Raw genomic sequence first — 24782 nt, 5'->3', positions numbered from 1 at the left:
GCTTGAATGGCTGCCCCCATGGCTACACAGCAGCTTGTTTATATAAACTATAGTAGAGTTTCTGAAGCAAACACACCAGTTTCACCAGTGCAGCACAATCCGTATATTACATTTTAATCACTTTAAAATATTAAATTTTTTTGGTGTTACTGTTCCTTTTAGGAATGCACTGATCCAGGATTCGGCCTTTTCAGCAGGATTTGGATTCGGCCAAATCCTTCTGCCCAGCTGAAGCAAACCCTAATTTGCATATGCAAATTAGGAGTCGGAAAATTGCATGACTTTTTGTCACAAATCAAGGAAGTCAAAATGTTCTCCCCTTTCCATGCCTAATGTGCATATGCAAATTAGGATTTGGATTCGGTTGAATCTTTCGAAGGATTCGGGGGTTCTCCGAATCCAAAATAGTGGATTCGGTGCATCCCTAGTTCCTTTAAAGTAAACTACTCCTATACATCCATGATGAGCCCAGGCCGCACAACTATTGATGCCCCTAAGCCGTGGAAATGGTGTTTCCTCAGAGATCAGCGCAGTTGAATTAAAAACTGTAGCCAAGGAAATGTCTCCTCTTAGCAATAGTCAAGCTTCAGTCTTCAGACATTCAGATACAAGTACAGTAGCCAAGATGGCAAAGGTTGTAGCTCAAATTCTGGAATAAAACCTGCTTCTCTATCTCTGGCGCAAAAGCTTTGATCTGCGGCTCTCTACCTTCTCCATCTAAAGAGAAAACATCCTCTTAAGAACATTATGTACACCTTTCCCTTGCCCCCCCTAAATACTTGAATAAATTAATGTTACAAAGGCACTTGCAGGTATAAATTCACAACAGGTAGTACAAAATGCACACACCTTTCATCAGGCAGCAGGCACGATACAATACCTTTACGTTTCAGTCAAGAAACGACGATCTACAAATAAATCTCTTCATTTACACAGTAGTTCATTCAATGCTAGCGGCAGGGGTGGGTCTGCAATGTACAGACAAGTCAGCATTGAGAGGGTTAAGCACCTTAATTCAACCTGCCATAATAGAATACAAACACCTAAAATGAATAGTAGAGAGCTGAATGTGTTTGCCACATAGGAGCTCATTAAAACGAGAGTATCAATTAGTAATGTAAGGCCACATACTGATCTTATTTTGTTGTGTTGGAGTTTTCCTGTTTTTATTGCCTTTGTGATTGGAGGAGAGTGCTGTAGTGTTTCCTCCCACTGCAGAACTGAGACAAAATGGTCTTCAAGCCAGCTGAAGTTGCTTTGTGTGAGGTTTAGTAGTAGTAATAAAACCCAAGTATTAGCTAGAAAAAAAAAACGTTACCAGGGTACTGAGAGTTTACCCGTCATCCCCTATGTATTTTTAAGGGCTTCACAGAATTACGCGGTGTCCTTCTGTTTAAACGTTTCCTCAGGGAGATGTGAGTATACTTCCACTTTTGTCAAATTTTTTACCCTTTGACAAAGCGGCAACTTGCTTCAGTAATTCCCGGTTCTTGCCCTGAAAAATAATAAAACAGGAACGACCGGCTATTACTAGGACTGTGGTACCGTGTGCATCTTGCACTGAATTGAAGTAGGACAAATGGGAATTAAAGGAGAAGGAAAGGCTTGCAGCACTTGGGGATGCCAAAAGTTATGCACCCCCAAATGATTGTAGGTACTTACCAGAAACCCCGGGCCAGTGCTCCCATCAGCAGAAAACTGCACTGGCCCGGTGTTATACCAGTGAGCACCACGGAGCGATCCTCTTCCTGGTTCTTCTGTCCAGAAATTTCCCGGGGAAAACGCATGCGCAGTTGAACGAAACAGTCGACTTTTTAGTTTAAGTTCGGCTTTTCGTTCTACTGCGCATGCGCAGCCGCGCGAAGGAGGCAGACGGAAGAGGATCGCTCAGTGGTGCTCACTGGTATAACCCCGTGCCGGTGCAGTTTTCTGCTGATAGGAGCACCGGCCCAGTAAACACATTCACTTAGGGGTGCCTAACAATTGGAACCCCCAAGTGCTGCATGCCTTTCCTTCAGCTTTACATATTATCCAGTTGCAACATCATGCCCCAATAGGTTAAAAAAATCCCATTCAATCTGTCAAGGTCTAGAACTCAGTAGACTAAACACACACACACTTGTATGATGCACAGATGTAGTGAAAGTTCTTACCTGCAACTGTTCAACAAAATCTTTGTGAGCTTTATCCATACCATTCATCTTTGTCCTCAGATTATTCTCTTGGTATTGGAAGTCTGCTTTCAACTCTGTTAGCTGCAACAAAACAAAAAAAGAATTAAATAAATAAATAAAATAAAAAAAAGTACTAAAAATAAAAAGTTACAGCAATACAAATAAAATGTATATTGAGGGAAAAATCTTGTTAAAAAGACCAGTAACATCAAACCTTTTTTAAAAATTTTTTTTTTTGTATACAACGAAAAAAAGACATATTTAACGTTAAAACTGCAAAGTTTTTATTAAGAAATCACTTACCGAAACTCCTCTTGCACTCCTCTTCAGAAAAGGCGACAGGACGACGATCCATCGTGCGGCGCTCGATTTCTCCTCCCTGCCTTCTATAGGAGATAGCCAGGGAGCAGAAATCGAGTGCCGCACTCTGAAGAGGAGCGCAAGCGGAGTTTTGGTAAGTGATTTCTTAATGGAAAACTTTACCCCCAAAATGAACACTTAAGCAACAGATAGTTTACATCATATTAAGCGACATATTAAAGAATCTTATCAAACTGGAATATATATTTACATCTCTCATTTTGCTATGGTCCGTGTGCTGCCTCAGAGATCACCTGACCAGAAATACTGCAGCTCTAACTGTAACAGGAAGAAGTGTGGAAGCAAAAGACACAACTCTGTCTGTTAAATTGGCTCATGTGACCCAACATGTATGGTTTGTTGGTTTGTTTGTCTGCACCGTGAATCATATGATCCCAGGGGGTGGCCATTTTTTAAAATGGCAGTTTTCTATTTATGGTCACCCAATCGCACATACTACTAGAAAAGTATATTATGAAAATGGTTTACTTAAATGAAGCAGGGCTATGTTATATATGAGCTGTTTTATGCAATATCTTGTTATAAAGACCACATTTTTTTTGGGGGGTATAGTTTTCCTGTAATAAAGACTTTGTGATTTTAAAGTTAAATCTGTCGGTGTTTTTTTTTTCATTATAGAAAAACTCATTTTTTTTGATGTTACTGGTCCTTTAATTGAGCTTCCAGAGTAAGAGCACCATAATGCCTCTTAATAGGCAAGTTTTTTAAAGGGGAATAATCGTGATTTATTACAAGCTTCATCGTACTGAAATAAGAAACTTTCTAAATAAAATCAATAAAAAATTCTGCATTGTTTCTGAAATAATAAAGTTTATTTTCACTATCCCTCTCTCAGCACCTGTCTCCATTCAGGAGTTGGGTGTCAGATGAATGATTCAATATATCTTATAGGGGGGCTCCTTTTGCCTAGAAGAGGTATTAGAGCTCACTATTAAAATCACCAGACATCATGTCTCTCTACATGCAGGAGAGAGACATTTGTGCAAAAGGTTATTGTTAGATTTTGTTTGTACTGGAATCAGTTATTTCAGTGAGCTTTAATACATCTGCTAGGAAAGGAGCCCCCCTATAAGATATATTGGATCTAACGGTGAAAAATCAGACACCCGACTGCTGCATGAAGACAGAATGAAGAGAAATAGATGCAGAGAGAGGAATAGTGAATATAAACTTGATTATTTCAGAAATGCAGAATTTTTAAATTTATTGTATTTCGAAAGTTTCTTATTTCAGTATGATTTTAATTTTTGTGATAGTTCCCCTTTTATAGCAGTTTGATCCTTGTGATCATTTAGTATCGTTATATAGATCTTTATATGCTGTGCAACTGTCCTATGGCATTGTTTTACCTTATAGCTAAATGTCGGGGACAGGTTTGTTCCTGGTTTCAGGCAGGCTGCTGCCAGAGGCTTCAGGAAAGAATTCTGAGGAAGGCAGTCTTGTCCTCCATCTAGATGCACTTTTGGGTGCTGCGAGAGCAATAATAGAGTTGGTGAAAGACATTACTGTTTCACTGGTGACCTCTATTAAGATTGATATTTATTTCACCTTTCCTCTCACTCTTAATTGTGGATAAGCCCAAAGGATCTGCATTAGTGACACATACTAATCATGGAATCAAGAGAGAGGGACACTTACAAACTAAACCTCATGTGGGTCTGCAGATCCAGACTTTTCCTTTAAAATCCCATCACTATAAAAATCACATTTTGTAAGGCTAAATAGCACTTAAAGGAGAACTAAACCCGAAAAATGAATATGGCTAAAAATGGCATTTTATAAACTGCACTTATTGTACCAGCCTAAAGTTTCAGCTTGTCAATAGCAGCAATGATCCAGGACTTCAAACTTGTCACAGGAGGTCACCATCTTGGAAAGTGTCTGACACTCACATGCTCAGTGGGCTCTGAGCAGCTGTTGAGTGTCAAGGATTAGGTAGGGGGCGCTGTAGAGACTGATAGGGAAAGGGCGAGTCCTTGAGGCAGGAGCTGTATGTGCCTAGGGAACACTTAAAAGGAAGGCAGGAACAAGTTGATGAGGGCGAAGAGTCAGTCTGGATCAGGTGCAGAGCAGAACAGGACGGAGAGGGCGAAGATCAGGACTGGACTAGGCAGGAAGAAGAGGGCGACGACTCAGAACAGACTGGACGAGGCAGGAGTGGAACAGGAACAGACTGGATGGGACAGGACGGAGCTGGCATAGATCAGATCAAACTGGGGATAGAGTGCAGAAGGAGACTAGAGCAGGATAGCAAGACAGGACTGGAGCAGGATAGCGAGAGAGGGAGACTGGAGCAGGATAGCGAGAGAGGGAGACTGGAGCAGAGGGAAACTGGATATCAAGATAGCAGAGGGAGACTAGGGAAGCAACAAGACAGGGTACAAGGCAGAGCAGGTCAGGTACAAGATGAAGTGAGTGAAAGGTACAAGGTGGAATAGGAAATGATAACAGGCAAGGGTCAGAATAAGGTCAAGGCTGGGAAGGTACAAGATAAGGTAAAGCAAGACAAGACTAGAGACAAGGACAGGCAGACAAAGGCAAGGAGGAATAAGGGAAAAGGGGCAAGAGCTAGAACTACCTAGTTAGGGGCGTTGCCGCAGTACTAGGGAGAAACAATGTAATGCTCTGGCAAGGAGTGGTCTAAGTGCTGCCCTTAAAGGAAAACTATACCCCCAAAATGAACACTTAAGCAACAGATAGTTCATATCATATTAAGTGGCATATTAAAGAATCTTACCAAACTGGAATATATATTTAAGTAAATATTGCCCTTTTACATCTCTTGCCTTGAACCACCATTTTGTGATGGTCTGTGTGCTGTCTCAGAGATCACCTGACCAGAAATACTTCAACTCTAACTGTAACAGGAAGAAGTGTAGAAGCAAAAGACTAAACTCTGTCTGTTAATTGGCTCATGTGACCTAACATGTATGGTTTGTTGGTATGGTTGTGAGTACAGTGAATCCTACGATCCCAGGGGGCGGCCCTTATTTTTTAAAATGGCAATTTTCTATTTACGATTACCCAATGGCACATACTACTAGAAAAGTATATTATTATGAAAATGGTTTATTTACATGAAGCAGGGTTTTACATATGAGCTGTTTTATGCAATATCTTTTTATAGAGACCTACATTGTTTGGGGGGTATAGTTTTCCTTTAAATAGGGAAGAGTCAGCCCTGATTGGCTGATTGTAACTAGGCAGCAGCTGGGTTGGGGCTGTAGAGTCTAAACAGGCTGCAGCTGGGGTGGGACTGCAGAGGCTAGGTAACACATAGCGAACAACCCTACAGGCTGCTCACCTGGCCAAATGGTTAAGGCATTGAGCCAGAAACCCAAAGGTCCCCGGCTCGAATCCCAGCAATACCTGACATTGAGAAACTAAGCTTAGGGGACGTCACTAATTATCCAGCAGAAAATGAGGTTGGTCTGTAATATAAGATGATGCTACAGGTTTGCGGATTATAATATTCTGGTGCTAATTGCACTGGTTTCTGTGCTGCCATGTAGTAATTATCTGTATTAATTACTAATCAGCCTTATATTGTGACGTTTCTGTTCTATGTGTACTGTATATTGTGAGTGGGTCCCTAAGCTCAGTAAGTGACAGCAGCACAGAGCATGTGCAGTAAATCAGCAGAAAAGAAGATGGGGAGCTACTGGGGCATCTTTGGAGCCACAGATCTTTACTGCTAAAGGGCTGTGGTTGCCTTGGGCTGGTACAGAAGCACAAAACAGAATATACAACATTTCTACCTACTTCTTTAGTTAGGCTTTTGTTCTCCTTTAATGTAGGCACTGTTTTTTGTGCAGCCATGCCAAATGAATCCACAATGCATATATAATAATATAATAAAGGGTGGTGTAGATTTACACACATTTATAAACACACGTTTCTTTCATCCCTTTCATATTTTACACATATGAATCACATCCATTGAAACACACACGCTGAAAGGCTAATTAGCAATCAGTAGGGACGCAGGAAGCATGTGTTGGAAAGGACGTGATGGGGTATGAAAGGGAAGTGGCTGCAATCTCACAAATACATGTTACAGCATATGCCAATAAATAAACATATACCATTTAAGGGATAAGCTTAAATACATGCAAAGCATTGGGCTGCTCCCAAATTAAATGACAGGTTGGGCAAAGCACTAAAGCCTTGTATAATGCACATTTAACCATCTTTAAATTAAAGGGGTTGTGTTACCACTTCACAGGGATACATTTGGCATTTCCGCACGAGGTCTGCATTGTGTATCTATGGCGAGGCAGCAAGTTGAATAAATATTTAAATATATAAATGTGGCTATTGTATGGCTGAATATATTTGAAGTTTTCCCTCTTTCACCAACTTGATATCACTTTAGTAATATAAATAATACACTTACTAATGCAATTCCTTTGGACAGGTCCACAGGGAGTGGTTAAACAAGGAGGTAAAAGCTCCAAACAACTTAAAGGAGAATTCAACCCGTAATAAAAAAAATAAATAAAAAGCCTCCCCCTACCTCCTACCACCAGCATACCTGCCCCCTCCCCCCCCCGTGCAAAAGCCCCTAATTTTTTTACTCACCCCTCCGTGCAGATTCTGGCCTTGGAGTTCACGGCAGCCATCTTCTTTCCCGGTAATCTTCGTGTATTGAAGGCATTTTTGGCGCATGCGCAGTTGGGAGTAAATTTCCGGTCCCGAACAACTGTGCATGCGCAGAAAGTCACAGTAATTTCCGATAAATTTTTGTGACTTTTGGAGCATGCACAGTGGTTCGGGACCGGGAATTTACTCCAACTGCGCATGCGCCGAAACTTCCAAAAAAGACCAAAGAAAAAAAGGCGGCTGCTGTGAACTCCCGAGGCCAGAATCTGCGGCGGAGGGGTGAGTAAAAAATTAGGGGCATTTGCCCGTGGGTGGGTGGGGGGGGGGGGGGTGTACAGGAGGTTTTTTTTTTTTTTAAATACTGGTTGGATTTTTAGCAATCTTAAAAGGTGCCAGAAGGAAAGAGCAACAATTACCATTACCAGCTCTCACAGCCATTCCTTCGCCCAAGGACATCTAGATGAAGGACAACCAGAATTCCTCTTCCAGAATCTGATCCTTATGCCAACAGCAAGTTCTTCAGTTCAGTATACAAAATCCAGTTTTACCTCGAAACTATAGAGACCAAGGATGGGCATTGTGCAGTCTTCCAGATGTTGCTGAACTACACCAACAACAAAAACCCCCCACAAAGGGCAGAAAGTCAATACCTATATTAAGAGGAAAGGCTGGCAAGGACCAAGGAATACTACTACCTTTTTGTCCTTTTCAAGAATAGTTTGATCTCTTTGCTGCAAGAGACGCTTCAGAGACATCACTTCCTCCTTTAATTGGCTGATCAGGACAAAGTTGTCTGTGCCTCCGCTGTCTGTGGACTGATTGATGGAGCTACTGGAGGGGATATAAGCAAAAGCATTAGAGAGGTCTACAGCCATTTATTAATCCCTCTCAATTTCAGAACAAAATGCTAATTGCTGCAGGTTTAAAGGGGTTGCTCACCTTCCAAACACTTCTCCGGTAAACCCGTTTTCAGAAATAAAGACTTTTCTTTAAATGTATTTACCATTTTCCCCAAAATTGAAGACGTTTAGGGGGTTGTTTATCAAAATTTGAATGAGAGTTTATTCCTTGCAACTCGAATGGTTTCTTATTTAAGAAAAACTCTATTCTGCGAGTTGCTAAACCCGAAAACACTAATTAATTGGGTTTTTCATGGGAAAAACTCAAATCCCTCGAATTATTCGAGTTTTTGGATAAAACCCACCGAAAAAAACATCATGGCATCTATTAGCATCTTCAAATGGTCAATGGGACCTCTGCCATGGATTCCTACATGACCATGTAGGATTTCAGATGTGTAATTTTGGGTTTGAGCTATTTCCAGGGTTGGGGTATAATAAATCTCCAAAAATCAACGCGTCTGTATCAAGGAGGTGCTGCACGCTGAATTTTTTCCTCTAAAAGCACCCCCAAAGACAGACAGCATGCAGGACCTACACAATGAATTGCACGGAATTGTGGGGTTTGGAGGATACAGGCCAAGGACAGATGGCTGTTGATACAAAGTAAATGTAATCGGTCAGCTCAGCAAAGTAGTCAGACAGATCAGCAGGAGAGCAGGGGGCTAGGCTTAGGGAACTGTTCCAAAAATCATGAAAAGTCTGCATATTTTTAATTGATGTATATTGCAAAGTTGCTTGAAATTATGTTTACTTTTCAAAATGCTTAAATTATGTTTGTGTGGAGTTCCCCTTTAATATTCCGCTCTAGTATTTTCAGTCTGGCAGCTCAGTAATTCAGGTACAGATTTTGAATGGTTACAATTTTGCAACATTTAGTTGATCCATTTCTCAGCAGCATCTCGGGAGTATTAGCAACTATTGTATCAAGTCTAACAGCTGCCTGTAATGAAACCCAGAGATTCTGCTCAGCAGGGACAAAGATAAGAAATGTATCAACTAAATGTATCAATTTAGAACAGTCCGTGACCTGCCAGAAATGACCCAGAAGACAAAATACAGTCATAAAAAGAAAATAGAAAGTAATTGAAAAAAAAAGTCTATTTCTGGCAAACCATCCAAAAACACCTGAACTAAAGAAATGTTATAAAGTGAAGAGTCCCAGTTTAAAGGAACAGTTCAGTGTAAAAATAAAAACTGGGTAAATAGATAGGATGTGCAAAATAAAACATGTATCTAATATAGTTAGTTAGCCAAAAATGTAATGTATAAAGACTGGAGTGACTGGATGTGTAACATAATAGCCAGAACACTACTTCCTGGTTTTCAGCTCTATAACTCTGAGTTAGTCAGCGACTTGAAGGGGGGCCACATGGGACACAACTGTTCAGTGAGTTTGCAATTGATCCTCAGCATTCAGCTCAGATTCAAAAGCAACAGATATGATCCATGTGGCCTCCCCTCAAGTCATTGATTGGTTACTGCCTGGTAACTAGGGTACCCAGTCAGTGGAAACCAAGAGAGCTGAAAAGCAGGAAGTAGTGTTCTGGCTATTATGTTACTCATCCAGTCAGCTATATATTTACCCAGTTTTTATTTTTATACTGAACAATTCCTTAAATGTCATTTGCACATAAAAGGGTCGCATTGCACTACAGGTCAATACTAGAGTTAAGTGTGGGTTCAAAAACAAGAATATATGAACATTTATATTACCATAAGCAAAACTACATAAATAACCCGTTGAATGTGCTTTTCTTTACAAATTGAGCAATATATATACGGCCTGCACTTTCATGCCCCAAAGCCACCATGTTGATGTCTCAATTTCCTGCCCTTTTGAAGTGGATGCTGGGAAGTTAGTCTATGGGTTTACACAGGACAAATACAACTTTGCCCTCAGCTAATTTAATCCTTTAGGATAATGAAGCACTTAGCATGAAAAACTCAAGACTGGCAGTTATTGCTACAGAAATTTTTTGGGGGTCAGAAACCCCTGAAATGAGTAAAAAAGTGCCAGCATTCGTGTTACAGAGATATAAATTGGGTATAAACTCAAGATTATAGTGAGAAATGAGTAAGTGCAAACCAAAACTAACCTATCTCCATTAGATGGCTTGAATTCCAGTTTGGGCTTTTTCTTTGGAGGTTCATTCTGAATCACTGTACTGGATTTATGACTGAAATTAGAAACATTCGGGTATGTCAATTATTCCTATGCAAAAACATTAATACACAAAGCTAATGGCAATACTTTATATTTATTAGTGCTGTGTAGTGATGGGCGAAATTTTTCGCCTTGTTTCGCCGTGGAAATGACACCCAAAAAAATTTCGCCGCGTATCAATTTTTTTGTTGCCTATAGACTTTAATGGCCGTCACAACATTTCGTCGGCAACGAATTTTTGGCAAAGCAAAACCGGTCAAATTCGCCCCCATCCCTAGTGCTGTGTACTTCAGGCAGATGTAATCACAAAGATCATCTCCTTAAGCAGCGGTTTCTACAAAGACCCCCATTCTCTTCTGGAGGGGTGGAGAAAATGCTATTCAGTTTATAATATCCCTCTGTTTTGTTTTACATACAGTTAGAGAGACTAAAGACACCTTTTATTGGTTTATTGTTCGGACAAGAACAAAAAAAAAAAAAGAAAATGTAAATGAGCCAAACTACTCTAGTGGAAGAATCTACAGTTAACACTCCCATTTACTTAGTTATGCACATTTAAATAGAATTTAGATATCCAAGATCCCTATACTGTACAGTCATTCACACCCCAACTAGTTCCAAGATGTGTTGGATCCTGAGGTTTGAAGTCCCTCTGCTTTCTATGGTGGGTAATGTACAGATTCTCGGAGGAACACATGGAGAGAAGAGATTTTTATACATTTAATTTTGAAATCGGACATGTGGCTAGACAGTCAGTTTCCCAATTGCCCCCAGTTATGCGACTTGTGCTCTGATAAACTTCAGTCACTCTTTACTGCTGCTCTGCAAGTTGGAGTGGTATCCGCCCCCACTGCCTTCCCCCCCCCCAGCAGCCTAACAGAACAATGGGAAGGTAACCAGATAGCAGCTCCCTAACACAAGATAACAGCTGCCTGGTAGATCTAAGAACAACACTCAATAATAAAATCCAGGTCCCACTGAGACACATTTTTATATTGAGTAGGAGAAACAACAGCCTGCCAGAAAGCAGTTCCATCCTAAAGTGCTGGCTCTTTCTAAAAGCACAGGCAAAATGACCGGAGATGGTGCCTACACAACAATATTACAAATAAAAAAAATATACTGATTGGTTCAGGAATTAAATTTTATATTTTAGAGTGAATTATATCCAGTGTAAACAGTGTAATTTAGAAATAAAAACTAAACCATAAAAATCATGACATAACCCCGTTAAGAGTCCCAGAACAACATTATATTTTATTGAAATTACTTTAAATGAACTCACCTTTGTTTCCATATTCCCTGTTCTGGTTCTGGACTTAGACTACTAATTCTGAAAAGAGGAGACAAGAAAACCAAGGAATTAACAGAATGAATGGTTCTTAAGTTCTAACTAAGATTTCAATGCATTGATTTGGGAAGATAAGGTGACAAATCTCTTCTTCAGGGCGACTAATCTCCCCAAACTGCCTCCGGCAGCTAGAATGAAAATCGCTGATGGGATGGCACTCCGAGTTCTTCGTTTTCCGAAGTTGCCTCACAAGGAAACTTCGGAAAATGAATCGCTCTGGAGTGCCACCCTGCTGGTGATTTACATTCTAGCTGGGGAGGGAGCCAGGCGACTAATCTCTCCAAATCCGAAGGTGTGCCCGGACCGTAAAGGCGATTTATAAAAAAAAACACTTACTTGTGGTGGCTGCTGCTGTGCCTGTGATGGTGATGTTTAGAATGATGCTGATCTTTTTCCGTAAGAGAAGAGGAAGACGAATTTGAATGGGTTGTTCCCAGACTTTTCCGTTGCTCTTTAGTCTTTTGAAGCACTCTCTTGTAGGAGAGGGTACAAAGCCAGCACAACAACTTTCCATCAACCTAAAATCAAGAGGTTTGATGAGCAGCATATTGTCAGACTTATTTCATGGCATCAGTTACAAAAATCTATACCCATAGTGCTTTCTTTCTCTCTACTCACATATAAACATTGGGAAGACAGTGTTAGCTAATCCTTTTACAAACGTATACACTGGAAAGGCAGCCAGACTTCTGTACTACTTTAAAATGAAAATTAGGGTGGAATAGCTTGTGCAATGCCATCATTCAGTTTGTATTATTATTCAGTTTGTAAAGGACAAAGAATGTGAAAATCCTTGGGAGTGTATCATACGACAGACATTCAGAATATAAGATAATCACCTTCATGTTGTTCTTGCTACCTTTTTTTGGCTAGAAGATGTATTAGAGCTCACTCTATTAAAATCACCAGAAATCCTGTCTCTCTACATGCAGAATTTGTGCAAAATGCAGTTATTTTGTTTGTACTGGAATCAGTTAGCATAAACTCTAATTCATCTGTTAGCAAAGGAGCCCCCCTATCAGATGTATTGGATCATCTGACACCCAACTGCTGCATGAAGATAGAATGAAGAGAAGCAGATGAGAGAGGAATAGTGAATATAAACTTGATTATCTCAGAAACAACGCAGAATTTTTGATTGTATTTAGAACGTTTCTTACGTCAATACGAGGAAGCTTATATTAAATTTTCATTTTTGCTATAGTGTTTATCACAGGGTTGGTAGAGAAATTCCTACACGCAAGGTACATAAATACTTTGTACAGTTTTAGGTCTCTCTTAAAAGGTGTCAGTATATTAGAAGCCAGTCAGGGCAATTTAGCACCTATTTACATGCAACTTTTTCATTATCTGAAGACAGTGGAAAATGAAGGGGTTGTTCACCTTGAAACTAACTTTTAGTATGATTTAGAGAGATATTCTGAGACAATTTGCAATTGGTTTTAATTTTTTTTTTTGGTTTTTGGGTTATTTAGCTTTTTATTCAACAGCTCTCCAGTTTGCCGTTTCAGCAATTTGGTTGCTAGGGTTCAATTTACCCTAGCAACCATGCATTGATTTGAATATGAGACTGGAATATGAATAGAAGAGGCCTGAATAGAAAGAGGAGTAAAAAAGTAGCAATAACAATACGTTTGTAGCCTTACAGAGAATTTGTTTTTAGATGGGTCAGTGACACCCATTTGAAAGCTGGAAAGAGCCAGAAGAAGGCAAATAATTAATTATAAAAAATGAAGACCAATTGAAAAGTTGCTTATAATTAGCCATTTTATAACATACTAAAAGTTGAACCACCCCCTTTAAGGTGGCCATACATATAAGATCCGCTTGTTTGGAGAGGTCGCCAAATGAACAGATCTTAACCTGATACGGTCCTCTACCCCAAAAAAAAAGTAAACCTGCCCGAGCGGTATCTTGGTCAGATATCGACTGGGAAGACCAATCACAACGCCCCCTAAACATGTAGATAAAATGCCAAATTGGTCTAAAGGACAGATATCGGCAGCTTTAATCTGCCTGTGTATGGCCACCTTTACTTTTCCACATAGCACAGATTTCTTACCTTTCTTCTTCCCTCCTCCTTCCGATCAAAAGCACATTGCTGTTTGCATTGTTCACACGTTTGAGGGGGTCCGTATTTTTTCTCTGAGTTGGTGCAGCGCTGACACTTGGTGCCAATGAACGCAGCTATGATGTTACAGTATTGGCAAGGCTTGGGCTAAAATTTCGAAGAAAAAAAAACAAAAAACAGGTTATGTATATCAAATAAATTTAAATGCCAAAATAAGGCGAGAGAAACAGGAAACAAATGCAAAGTATGAAGAATAACGTTTTCAGAAATAAACCTTCAGGCACTTACTTTTGGCTAAAGAACTACAAAAGGCACAATCCCAGTATATGGTTCAATTAATTTTGCAGATAAAATTGTTAGCCAATGAATATAATTGCTTACATGTATAAAAGGCATATAGTAAAACAAATTACGGTATATACTTACGGTGCCAAATTGCTTAACGTTTTGCGCACATTTCTTGCATATTGTGTTGGTTTTGCTACAGAAAACAAGAGTTAAATACAATGGAAGATCAGTAAATACAGGTATGGGATCCACTGTCCAGAAATTATGGGAAGGCCAGCTCCCATAGACCATTTTAATTAAATAATTAACATTTATAAAATGAAAATGCATGCTGAAAGCATAGGGAAAGTTCAAATTTATAGAAGCTTAAGAAGAGCTTAAACTTGACCCAGGCAGTGAGGCCACCATATGCTGCTAAGATCTTTCAGAGAAGAGGAGATATAAAAATAACATTAAAGGGGTTGTTCACCTTCCAACACTTTTTTTCAGTTTAGTTGGCTTCAGATAGTTCACCAGCAATAAATACTTTTTCCAAATACTTTCTATTTTCTATGTGTGACTGTTCTTCTAATATTACAGTGTAAAGTCTTATTTTTCACCTTCTAAAGCAGCTCTAGGAGGGGGGTCGCCGACCCTGTAAACTGCTCTAAATTGATACATTTCTTATCTTTGTCCCTGCTGAGCAGAATCTCTGGGATCCGTTAAGGGCAGCTAAAGGCAGCAACAATAGTTGCTAATACTCCAGAGAAGCTGCTGAGAAATGTATCAACTAAATGTTGCAAAATTGTACCAGTTCAGAGTCTGCGCCTGAATTACTGAGCTGTCAGACAAACACCAGAGACAGGAACCTTAAACTTTAAACTTAGATTTTGGAAAACCGGTAAAAAAATAAAAAAATTGAAAGCGATTGAGAAAAAGTCTTTCTAGAGAACAATCTGAAAAAGGTGAACAACACCTTTAAAAGAGGATCAATCTTAAAGTGATACTGATACTAAAAAACAAAAATATGAATAAACATTAAAAGTTACCTATAGGTAATGCTGTTTTTTGCGTTTGTTTTTGTAAGTAATTGTTAATTGAAGTTCCTAAACCTGACTGTTTTGCCAACCTGACTGTCCCATCTCAGCCTGTAATAAATGTTCCTACCGCACACTCGCCTTTCCTCTCACTGCGTTGGTGGTGCTGGTTTCTCCGTTGACCCCGGCCAGGTCCCTTAGCAACAGCAAACAAGAAACGGATCCGCACACACGCTATTATCAGCAGTTGGGGGGACACCCCTCTTTATTATATCACCTCGTGATCAACGTTTCGGGGGGATAAACCTCCCTTCATCAGGTTTATCCCCCCAAAACGTTGATCACGAGGTGATATAATAAAGAGGGGTGTCCCCCCAACTGCTGATAATAGCGTGTGTGCGGATCCGTTTCTTGTTTGCCATCTCAGCCTGTCCCATCTCAGCCTGTCAGAGATTCTAATTCTAACGGACTCCTGCTGCACAAACATGGCAGCCTCCTCATAGGTGATCACTGGGAGTCAGACAGTAAAAGCATTGGGAAAATACTTTATGGCAAAATTATAAGTAGTATGCAAAGCCAATATTATAATAGATGTAAAAATGGCATAATTTCTGGTGCCCGTATCTCTTAAAGGAAAATTCCAATATAAAATAAAAACATACAATGCTTCTTAAAATTTAATTTGTTTTCTTGTAATTTATTTTATTAGGTAACTAACAGTTTTTAGGTGGAGGACCCAGATATGAAGCATAATTATGAAATAAATGAGGCGGCTGCTGCTGCTACCAGCTTGTTATTATAGCCAATACCCGAAAAGATATAGAGCATTTACCAGCAGGTTAAACTCGGACGTGAAAGGAAGGTCAAAAAAAATAAATAAATATATATTATACACACATATACATATAGAGAACAGGGAAAAAAACTTGCACTCACAGGTCTTAGCGATGAAAATATAGGTGTTTACTAGCAAAAATTTTGACATATATATATATATATATATATATATATATATATATATATATATATATATATATATATATATATATATATATATATATATATATATATATATATATATATATATATATATATATATAAAAGTAGCAAACAAACCGCACAACCAGGTCTTGCATAAAGTGTAAAAATCAAAAACTTATTTTATTTATCGACGTTTCGGCTCCAAACTTAAGCCGTCTTCAGGAAGTGAAAACTGCACACATTACACACATATTTAAAAGCTAAAATGGCGCCAACATTCAAGTGATGACGTCATCACACCTCTGTGTTATCATTGGTGATTGTGAATACAACGTGTGTGATCCCATATTGGTTAGGTTTATAAAATATATTAATAAAAATACATAGTTAAGTCTACTCAGAGACTTCATATACCCTTGTGCTGCAACTATGAACAACCGTGACACTTGTGTATTATAGTGCTGTTATCCAGTGTTACCATACCCAATATAAAACATAACATATCGCACATCTCGTGTGCTATGCTGCCCATGCCCCCAGGGGAAATAACAACAAAGCTCGTATCTACCTTATCGCCGTGCTTATAGAACACATGTCACCGATCGTTTGCACAAGTAAGTCCTTAGTTTAAAGCTTCATCCGGGAGGAGTCTATCCACCGTAAGTCAGTACCCGAGCAAGTCGTTAGTGGCTCATCGAGAATTCTAGCCTGTGATTGGAGTACGTGCGCCCATCAATCAACCTCATCACTCGTTCGGTATTTGGTTCTCTTTAGTAGTAAAAGACGCCGGCTTTTGACAGTTGCGCCGATCAGCGTGTGACATGGGTTGCCAATAGGCGCCCGTGTTCACGCCAACCTGGCGTCAATCAGGTATACTCATGTACTTCATCTTTACCAAGCGCCTTCTCAATACATCCGTGGCGATCCTCTTTGGTAGTATAGGACGCCGGTTTCTGACAGTTGCGCCGATCAGAGTGTAACAGGGCTGCCAATAGGCTCCCGTGTTCACGCCAACCTGGCATCAGTCGGATATATCCATGTACTTCAATTTTATCAAGCACCCTCTCGATACGTCCTTGGTGATCCGCGTGTAGCACAGGTATTCAAACGGACGCCAGTGTTCACGCCGATCGCTTAGTCGGAGGGGAGCTACATCCAGTGAACCAATCTCTATGAGACGTCCAATTTACGAGTAGGATTTGGAACCATAGCCTGGCTTGGATTATTCCCTCATATCACTTCATCCTAGCAAAACATGTTATCTATATTCGCTTACTCATGCACGGAGTCATGTGTTACTATTTACGGCCGACCGTCAATCGCAACCCTTCATATTCCCTCAGGGGTGTAGGGAGAAAAAACCTGAAAAACACACCAGTTGTTTGACATGTAATGGAATGCTGCAAGGCTCCCAATTTACACATCCCAGGACTGGACATAAATTCAACATATCATACAGGGTGACTTGCACCACTGATCATGTGGTCTATATGGCGTGGTGTCCGTGTGGACTACATTATATAGGTAAAGCTTCCACCACCTATCGTGAGAGAATGAACAATCATAGGAGTGCAATCAGGTTGGCCCTTAATTCGGGGAAAGCGGACCAACCGATATCGAAACATTGGCTGTCTCACAAGCACACACTACCACAATTTAGGCATATGATCATAGACCATATACCAGTCCCTAAAAGAGAAGGAAACAGAGACTTATTATTAGTCCAAAGAGAATCTATGTGGATTTATAAATTGGATACCCTTGTACCTCATGGCCTCAATGAAACATTGCCTATGTCTCCTTTCTACTAGGAGCTCCTCCTCACTTCTATATGGATGATGACGATTCAGGGGGCAGGATTATTATGTATCTCCATACTTGTTACAATATTTTCTTTCAGCAGGACGTGGACACTTTGCAGCCAACTCTACGAGTTTAACATTTATCCCCTTCCCCCATCAATAACTATTTGAAACATTGTCTGTGGGGATTCAGTTCATGAGCGCATCAATAACTATGTTTAAAGTTAAGTTGCGGATTGCTTTTGGTGATTGAATAATGCATTTACTGTTTTTCAGGTTTTTTCTCCCTACACCCCTGAGGGAATATGAAGGGTTGCGATTGACGGTCGGCCGTAAATAGTAACACATGACTCCGTGCATGAGTAAGCGAATATAGATAACATGTTTTGCTAGGATGAAGTGATATGAGGGAATAATCCAAGCCAGGCTATGGTTCCAAATCCTACTCGTAAATTGGACGTCTCATAGAGATTGGTTCACTGGATGTAGCTCCCCTCCGACTAAGCGATCGGCGTGAACACTGGCGTCCGTTTGAATACCTGTGCTACACGCGGATCACCAAGGACGTATCGAGAGGGTGCTTGATAAAATTGAAGTACATGGATATATCCGACTGATGCCAGGTTGGCGTGAACACGGGAGCCTATTGGCAGCCCTGTTACACGCTGATCGGCGCAACTGTCAGAAACCGGCGTCCTATACTACCAAAGAGGATCGCCACGGATGTATTGAGAAGGCGCTTGGTAAAGATGAAGTACATGAGTATACCTGATTGACGCCAGGTTGGCGTGAACACGGGCGCCTATTGGCAACCCATGTCACACGCTGATCGGCGCAACTGTCAAAAGCCGGCGTCTTTTACTACTAAAGAGAACCAAATACCGAACGAGTGATGAGGTTGATTGATGGGCGCACGTACTCCAATCACAGGCTAGAATTCTCGATGAGCCACTAACGACTTGCTCGGGTACTGACTTACGGTGGATAGACTCCTCCCGGATGAAGCTTTAAACTAAGGACTTAACTTGTGCAAACGATCGGTGACATGTGTTCTATAAGCACGGCGATAAGGTAGATACGAGCTTTGTTGATATTTCCCCTGGGGGCATGGGCAGCATAGCACACGAGATGTGCGATATGTTATGTTTTATATTGGGTATGGTAACACTGGATAACAGCACTATAATACACAAGTGTCACGGTTGTTCATAGTTGCAGCAGAAGGGTATATGAAGTCTCTGAGTAGACTTAACTATGTATTTTTATTAATATTATTTTATAAACCTAACCAATATGGGATCACACACGTTGTATTCACAATCACCAATGATAACACAGAGGTGTGATGACGTCATCACTTGAATGTTGGCGCCATTTTAGCTTTTAAATATGTGTGTAATGTGTGCAGTTTTCACTTCCTGAAGACGGCTTAAGTTTGGAGCCGAAACGTCGATAAATAAAATAAGTTTTTGATTTTTACACTTTATGCAAGACCTGGTTGTGCGGTTTGTTTGCTACTTTAATACTGTTTATTTAACCAGCACCTAGGCATTGACCGACACTTGGGAGTGCTCCAGATCGTGTGTTTGTGTATGTGTGTGTGTATATGTATATATATATATATATATATATATATATATATATATATATATATATATATATATATATATATATATATAGATATATAGATATATAGATATATAGATATATAGATAGATATATAGATATATAGATATATATATATATATATATACACACATACACACACATACACACACAGTACTGCTGTACAATAAGATACAAAGTAAACACCAACTGTGACCTGAGCACTTGTAACATCCAAAGCATTAGTTGCTTGGTGACCAATTGCTATGAGCCAACAGGGGCCACACTAGACATTACTACTGGATATCAGAGGAACATGGCAATATTAGTATTAGCCTTTATCAGCCATCAGGATTTGGTTTCTATTGAACATAGTAGATATGATTTACCTCTCCTGCTGAAATTCTGATCTACAGTATGTGCATTTCACAATGGGATGAGCAATTCGGCACTCCTATGGAAAGAAAAGACAAATCTCTGATTTATTTTATGAACACATTAATAAATCCACATATATGGTAGAATATCACTCTGTTTCCTCACTATAAACTATTATATATACTATTAGGATTGCAAGCTGAAACTCTAACACAGGGCGGTTCAACTGGAGACCCGCAGACTGGATTTTTATGATCCTTATGATGAGTCTCTACATTTGTGCAAAATAAGAGTCGGTCAACTTTTCGAACAACAAAATAAACTTAGAGGAAGCGCAAATTGACACCGATAGGCACATTTATAAAGGGTCAAATTTTGAATTAATTCGAAATTTAAAATTCCTTTTTTTTTTTTTTTAAACACCCATAAATTAGACCATTTGAAATGTATTAATTAAATAGAATTTTTTAAACTCGGATGAATAGAATCAACCTGAAAACTCAAAGTCGAATTTTAAAAACCAGATCCAAGTTTTTTCCTCTGATTCCTGGACGTCTCCCATTGACTTAAACAGTCATGCGGCAGGTTTTAGGTGGTGAATAGTCGAATTCTTAAAGGGCCAGAGAATGATAAATCTTGAGAATCAAATAATTTTTTTTTTATTTAAAGTTTTTATTTTAAGTACAAAAAAATTCGAAAATTTAATTTGAATTTTCAATTCATCCCTTAATCAATCTGCCCCCAGTGCAAGTACAATTTAAAAAAAAAAAAAAAAATATGATACACTAACAGGGAATATTTACAAGAATGCATGAAATTTATGTCCAGTACCCCTACAAACCAACTATTATATAAGAATGAATTCCCAGACAGGTACAGTAATAGCATGGCATGTGGGAAAGCTTCAGGAGACCGGCCAACAATGCAGCAAACTTCAAAGCTCAGATTAAAATACAAATGTCGGTCCATATAATCACAGTTATAAATCACACTAATAATTAAGGATTTTAGAAGACAAGGCTAACTGTGTAACTGGTCACAAGGCCAGCCTTTTTCTTGGAACATACAGTCGTGGAAATCTATACCATATACACAACACTAACTTACTTATTTCTGTATAATATATAGTGAAGTTATTAGCTTTGGTGATGGGGTGATAAACGGGGTATTAAAGCCTGATTTAAGGGCAATACTGTTGTAATAGCAAAAGGTAAATGATTGTATAATTTATCTTCAATGTGGATAATGTTGGACAAAAATGACTAGATTATTACAAAAACAAGGTCATTGGATTTGGAAATTACAGAACCAGGGAGCGAAGGGTTGAAACAAAGTTAAACGTTTCCAAGTCATTCTGAGTTTAGGTTATGTAACAAATGGAATGCAAGTTTGTAAGAAGCACTTTATTTATTGTTACAGTTCTTCACATGGAAGAGATAACTATTGCATGTTGCCAACAGAAAATAAATGGCAATTATAAATGTTATTTGATTTGTAACAATGAGCTTTATTCTGTTGTGGACGATTAGAGAAGGTTGAATGGGGGAGGTCCAGGGATGAATTTGGAGATGTTTGCAGCTTTCCCGTCATTCGAGTTTTTTCGGAGTTTGATCTAATTGAATTAGAATTTTTAGGCTGTTTCAATTCATCAGTTTGAAAAATTCAATTTTAATTAGGGATGCACCGAATCCACTATTTGGTATTCAGCCGAATCCCTGAATCCTTGGTGAAAGATTCGGTCCAATACCGGACCGAATCCTAATTTGCATATGCAACTTAGGGGCAGGAAAGGAAAAAGTGGGAAAAATCTTGCAAAAGTCACGATTTCCCCACCGCTCCTAATTTACATATGCAAATTAGGATTTACATTCGGTTCGGCCAGGCACAAGGATTTGGCCAAATCCGAATCCTGATGAAAAAGGCCGAATCCCGAACTGAATCCTGGATTCGGTGCATCCTTTATTTTAATAATAAATATCGATTTGGTCGGATTTCAAATTAATGGGAGTTTTAAAAAACTCACACGAACTTGACCTTTGATAAATGTGCCTCTGAGCTCAGACGTCAGTAGCGAATGACCGACTCTTTACTTTTCAGTATCGCCAGCACTAAAAGATAAGGTCTCATATCCAAATAGAAGTGCAAAGTGTTCAGCACATACACGTCTGATATTTATCAACACAGCCAACTCTTTCCCAGAACTGCAGTGCAATAGCAGGCCCCTGACAAAGTGCCACAACTTGTGCAACTCACTACAATAGATTTGTTTCAGGATTCTTTTCCTTTAACAGAGGCTATGAAACATTCTGATGAATCTCAACTGTGAGAGGCAAAGTCTGTAGAGGAAGATCAGTGGCCATTCAGTTGGCTGCTGGCAGAAGCATGCAGAGAGTTGTAGTTGGCATCTTATGGAGATAGTAGTTGACTCCTGTATACTGTAGGTGTATAAAGCCAGTTGAAGTCCATCACAGCTGGAATGCCAAAATGTGTGCCTACTTGAAATACAGGTGTTTGTGGAGTCCCATGGATGAGAAATCCCTGTGATAGAGGGGCATCTACCCAGCAGCAGGTGAGCAGTTTTATTCTGGTCCTACAATGCACTTGCACAGTCCCTAGCAGATCCAAGGTCTTCATACACTTCTGAGAAGGACATTTTTCGAATTCCCTTTCCTCAGGCATGTATTATATCATTTAACTATCCACTTACACATAAAAAATTAACAATGCCTAATCTAGTAGAGTCCTACCAGCAGTAGAATATTAAAGGGGTAGTGTACCTTTAAGTTAACGTTTAGTATGTTATAGATTCTATAGAATGACCAGTTCTAAGCATAACTGGTCTTCTTTATTTCTTTTTTTTAACGATTTTTGACTTCTTCAGGGTGCTTCTAGCTTTCAAATTAGGGTCACTGAACCCATCTATAAACAAAGTCGACGTTTTATTACTCATCTTTCTATTCCGTCCCTCTCCTATTCATATTCCAGGCTCTTAATCAAATCAATGCATGGTTGCTAGGGGGTTGTTTGACCCTAGCAACCTGATTGCTGAAATTGCAAACCGGAGAGCTGCCGGTTTAAAGGGGCTGTTTGAATTTAAATATACGTTTGGTATGAAGTAGAGAGTTTGGTCTTCATTTTTTCTTTGCTATAGTTTCTGAATTATTTGCCTTCTTCTTCTGACTCTTTCCAGTTTTCAAGTGGGGGTCACTGACCCCATCTAAATGCTCTGCAAGGCTACAAATGTATTGTTACTGTGACTTTTTATTACTCATTTTTTTCTATTAATATCCCTGTCTCTTATTCAAATCAATGCATGGTTGCTAGGGGGTTGATCGACCATAGCAACCGGATTGCTGAAATTGCAAACTGGAGAGCTGCTGGTTTAAAGGGGCTGTTTGATTTTAAATTAATGTTTGTGATGAAGTAGAGAGTTTGGTCTTCATTTTTTCTTTGCTATAGTTTCTGAATTGTTTGCCTTCTTCTTCTTCTGACTCTTTCCAGTTTTCAAGTGGGGGTCAGTGTGACCCCATGTAAATGCTCTTTAAGGCTACAAATGTATTGTTATTGTGACTTTTTATTACTAATTTATTCGATTCATATTCGTCTCTTATTCAAATCTAATGCATGGTTGCTAGGGGTTGTTGGACCCTAGCAACCAGATTGCTGAAATTGCAAACAGGAGAGCTGCTGAATAAAAAGCTAAATCACCACAAATAAAAACCAATTGCAAATGGTCTCCGAATATCACTCTCTACATCGTACTAAAAGTTAACTGAAAGGTGAGCAATAGAATAGGCTGGGCGGCCAGTAGCCATTCAGATACTGAGCAACAATTCCCAGAACCTACTTCCCCCTCAAATACTGATGGAAGAAAATGGTTCCAGTTAGAGAAGAGGGGAGTCCCTGGTTGCTATGGAATGATGATTAAAGGGGTGGTTGACCTTTAAGTTAAATTTTATTGAATATATATATATTATTGATCATGCAATTCTAAGCAACTTTTCAATTAAATCAATTATTTATTTTTTTAAAGTTTTATAGTGATTTGCTTTTTTCTTCTGGCTCTTTGCGGCTTTCAAATGGACGTCGCTGACGCCCCCATCTAAAAAAAACCAATGCTCTTTAAGGCTACACATGTATTGTTATTGTTTATTACGGATCCTTCTATTCAGGCCTCTCCTATTCATATTCCAGTCTTGTATTCAAATCAGTGCACAGTTGCTAGGGACATTTGGACCCTAGTTACCAGGTTGGCTAATATGCAAATTGAAGAGCTGATGAATCAAATGGGTAAATAAGTCAAAAAGCACAACTAATAAAAAAATGAAAACCCAATTGCAAATATAAAGACTCTGTACATCATACTAAACGTTATGTCAAAGGTGAACAACAACAACAGCCCTTTCTAATCTATGTAAGACTAGGTTGGGCCCCTGTGATCCTGGGCCTCTCTTTTCTACAGTAGAATTACCCATAGGCCCCTGTGAGTCTCATTGAGGCCCAGAACAGATGATAATTTAATTCCAATACTACTGTGTCCCCATAGAAGGGCTCTCAGGCGTCCCTGGGCACTGACCTTGCACAGCTGCTGTCCCTGGGAAAGCTCTTCGAACGGGTATCGCTGGTGACACTTGGTGCAGGCGTACAGCGCGGAGGCCATACTGAAAACACTGAAGGGCACTGACACACACACACTTCCGGCAACACCGGCTTTGGCAAAGGGGGTTCCTACGGGGCGGACCGTGCTGCTTTCACGTAACGCGCTGCTCTGTCTCCTTCACCAGCCGCGCCGCCCCTACTGAACGTCCCACTGCGCAGGCTGGGGTTGTGTTATACCGAATTACAGCTCGTTATGAAACTCCTACGTATTACGCCCTTGTTTTCAGCTCGCCCTCTCCCTGTTTAAAAAATATGTAAACGGGAGGAAAAATAACCGGATGTGTGCAAATTCAGCGGCGTCACAAAGGGAAGGGCCAGTCGAGCCAATCCGGGAGACCCGCTGGGAGGCGGGAAACAGGCGTTTGAATTCAGACAGCCAATGGCACGCCAACGAGAGGGCCGCCGCAC

The 24782-nt window shown here is 39.7% G+C and overlaps 1 protein-coding gene across 4 annotated transcripts; it reads right to left on the bottom strand.

Moving 5' to 3' along the window:
- Positions 1-330: 330 nt before the first annotated feature.
- On the bottom strand, positions 331-24724 carry fam76b.L (family with sequence similarity 76 member B L homeolog). 4 transcript variants are annotated; one of them, XR_005965522.1, is made up of 12 exons: positions 24292-24724; positions 19727-19791; positions 14072-14126; positions 13637-13792; positions 11911-12092; positions 11509-11556; positions 10156-10236; positions 7853-7988; positions 7574-7761; positions 3905-4024; positions 2154-2255; positions 1449-1495 (listed from the first exon to the last, which is right to left on the bottom strand). XR_005965522.1 is itself a non-coding variant. In XM_018247772.2 (10 exons), exons 1-10 carry the CDS (start codon positions 24373-24375, stop codon positions 1406-1408), a joined length of 999 nt encoding a protein of 332 aa, XP_018103261.1. In that variant the 5' UTR covers positions 24376-24724; the 3' UTR covers positions 331-1405. The 4 variants fall into 4 exon arrangements, 2 of the variants coding, with proteins under 2 accessions (XP_018103261.1, XP_018103262.1); XR_005965523.1 differs by lacking the exon at positions 3905-4024; XM_018247772.2 differs by lacking the exons at positions 3905-4024; positions 7574-7761 and having other exon boundaries at positions 331-1495.
- Positions 24725-24782: the final 58 nt, after the last annotated feature.

This window comes from Xenopus laevis, chromosome 2L, assembly GCF_017654675.1.
Source record: "Xenopus laevis strain J_2021 chromosome 2L, Xenopus_laevis_v10.1, whole genome shotgun sequence".
Lineage (NCBI taxonomy): Eukaryota > Metazoa > Chordata > Amphibia > Anura > Pipidae > Xenopus > Xenopus laevis.
This window is presented reverse-complemented; position numbering and strand designations above follow the sequence as displayed.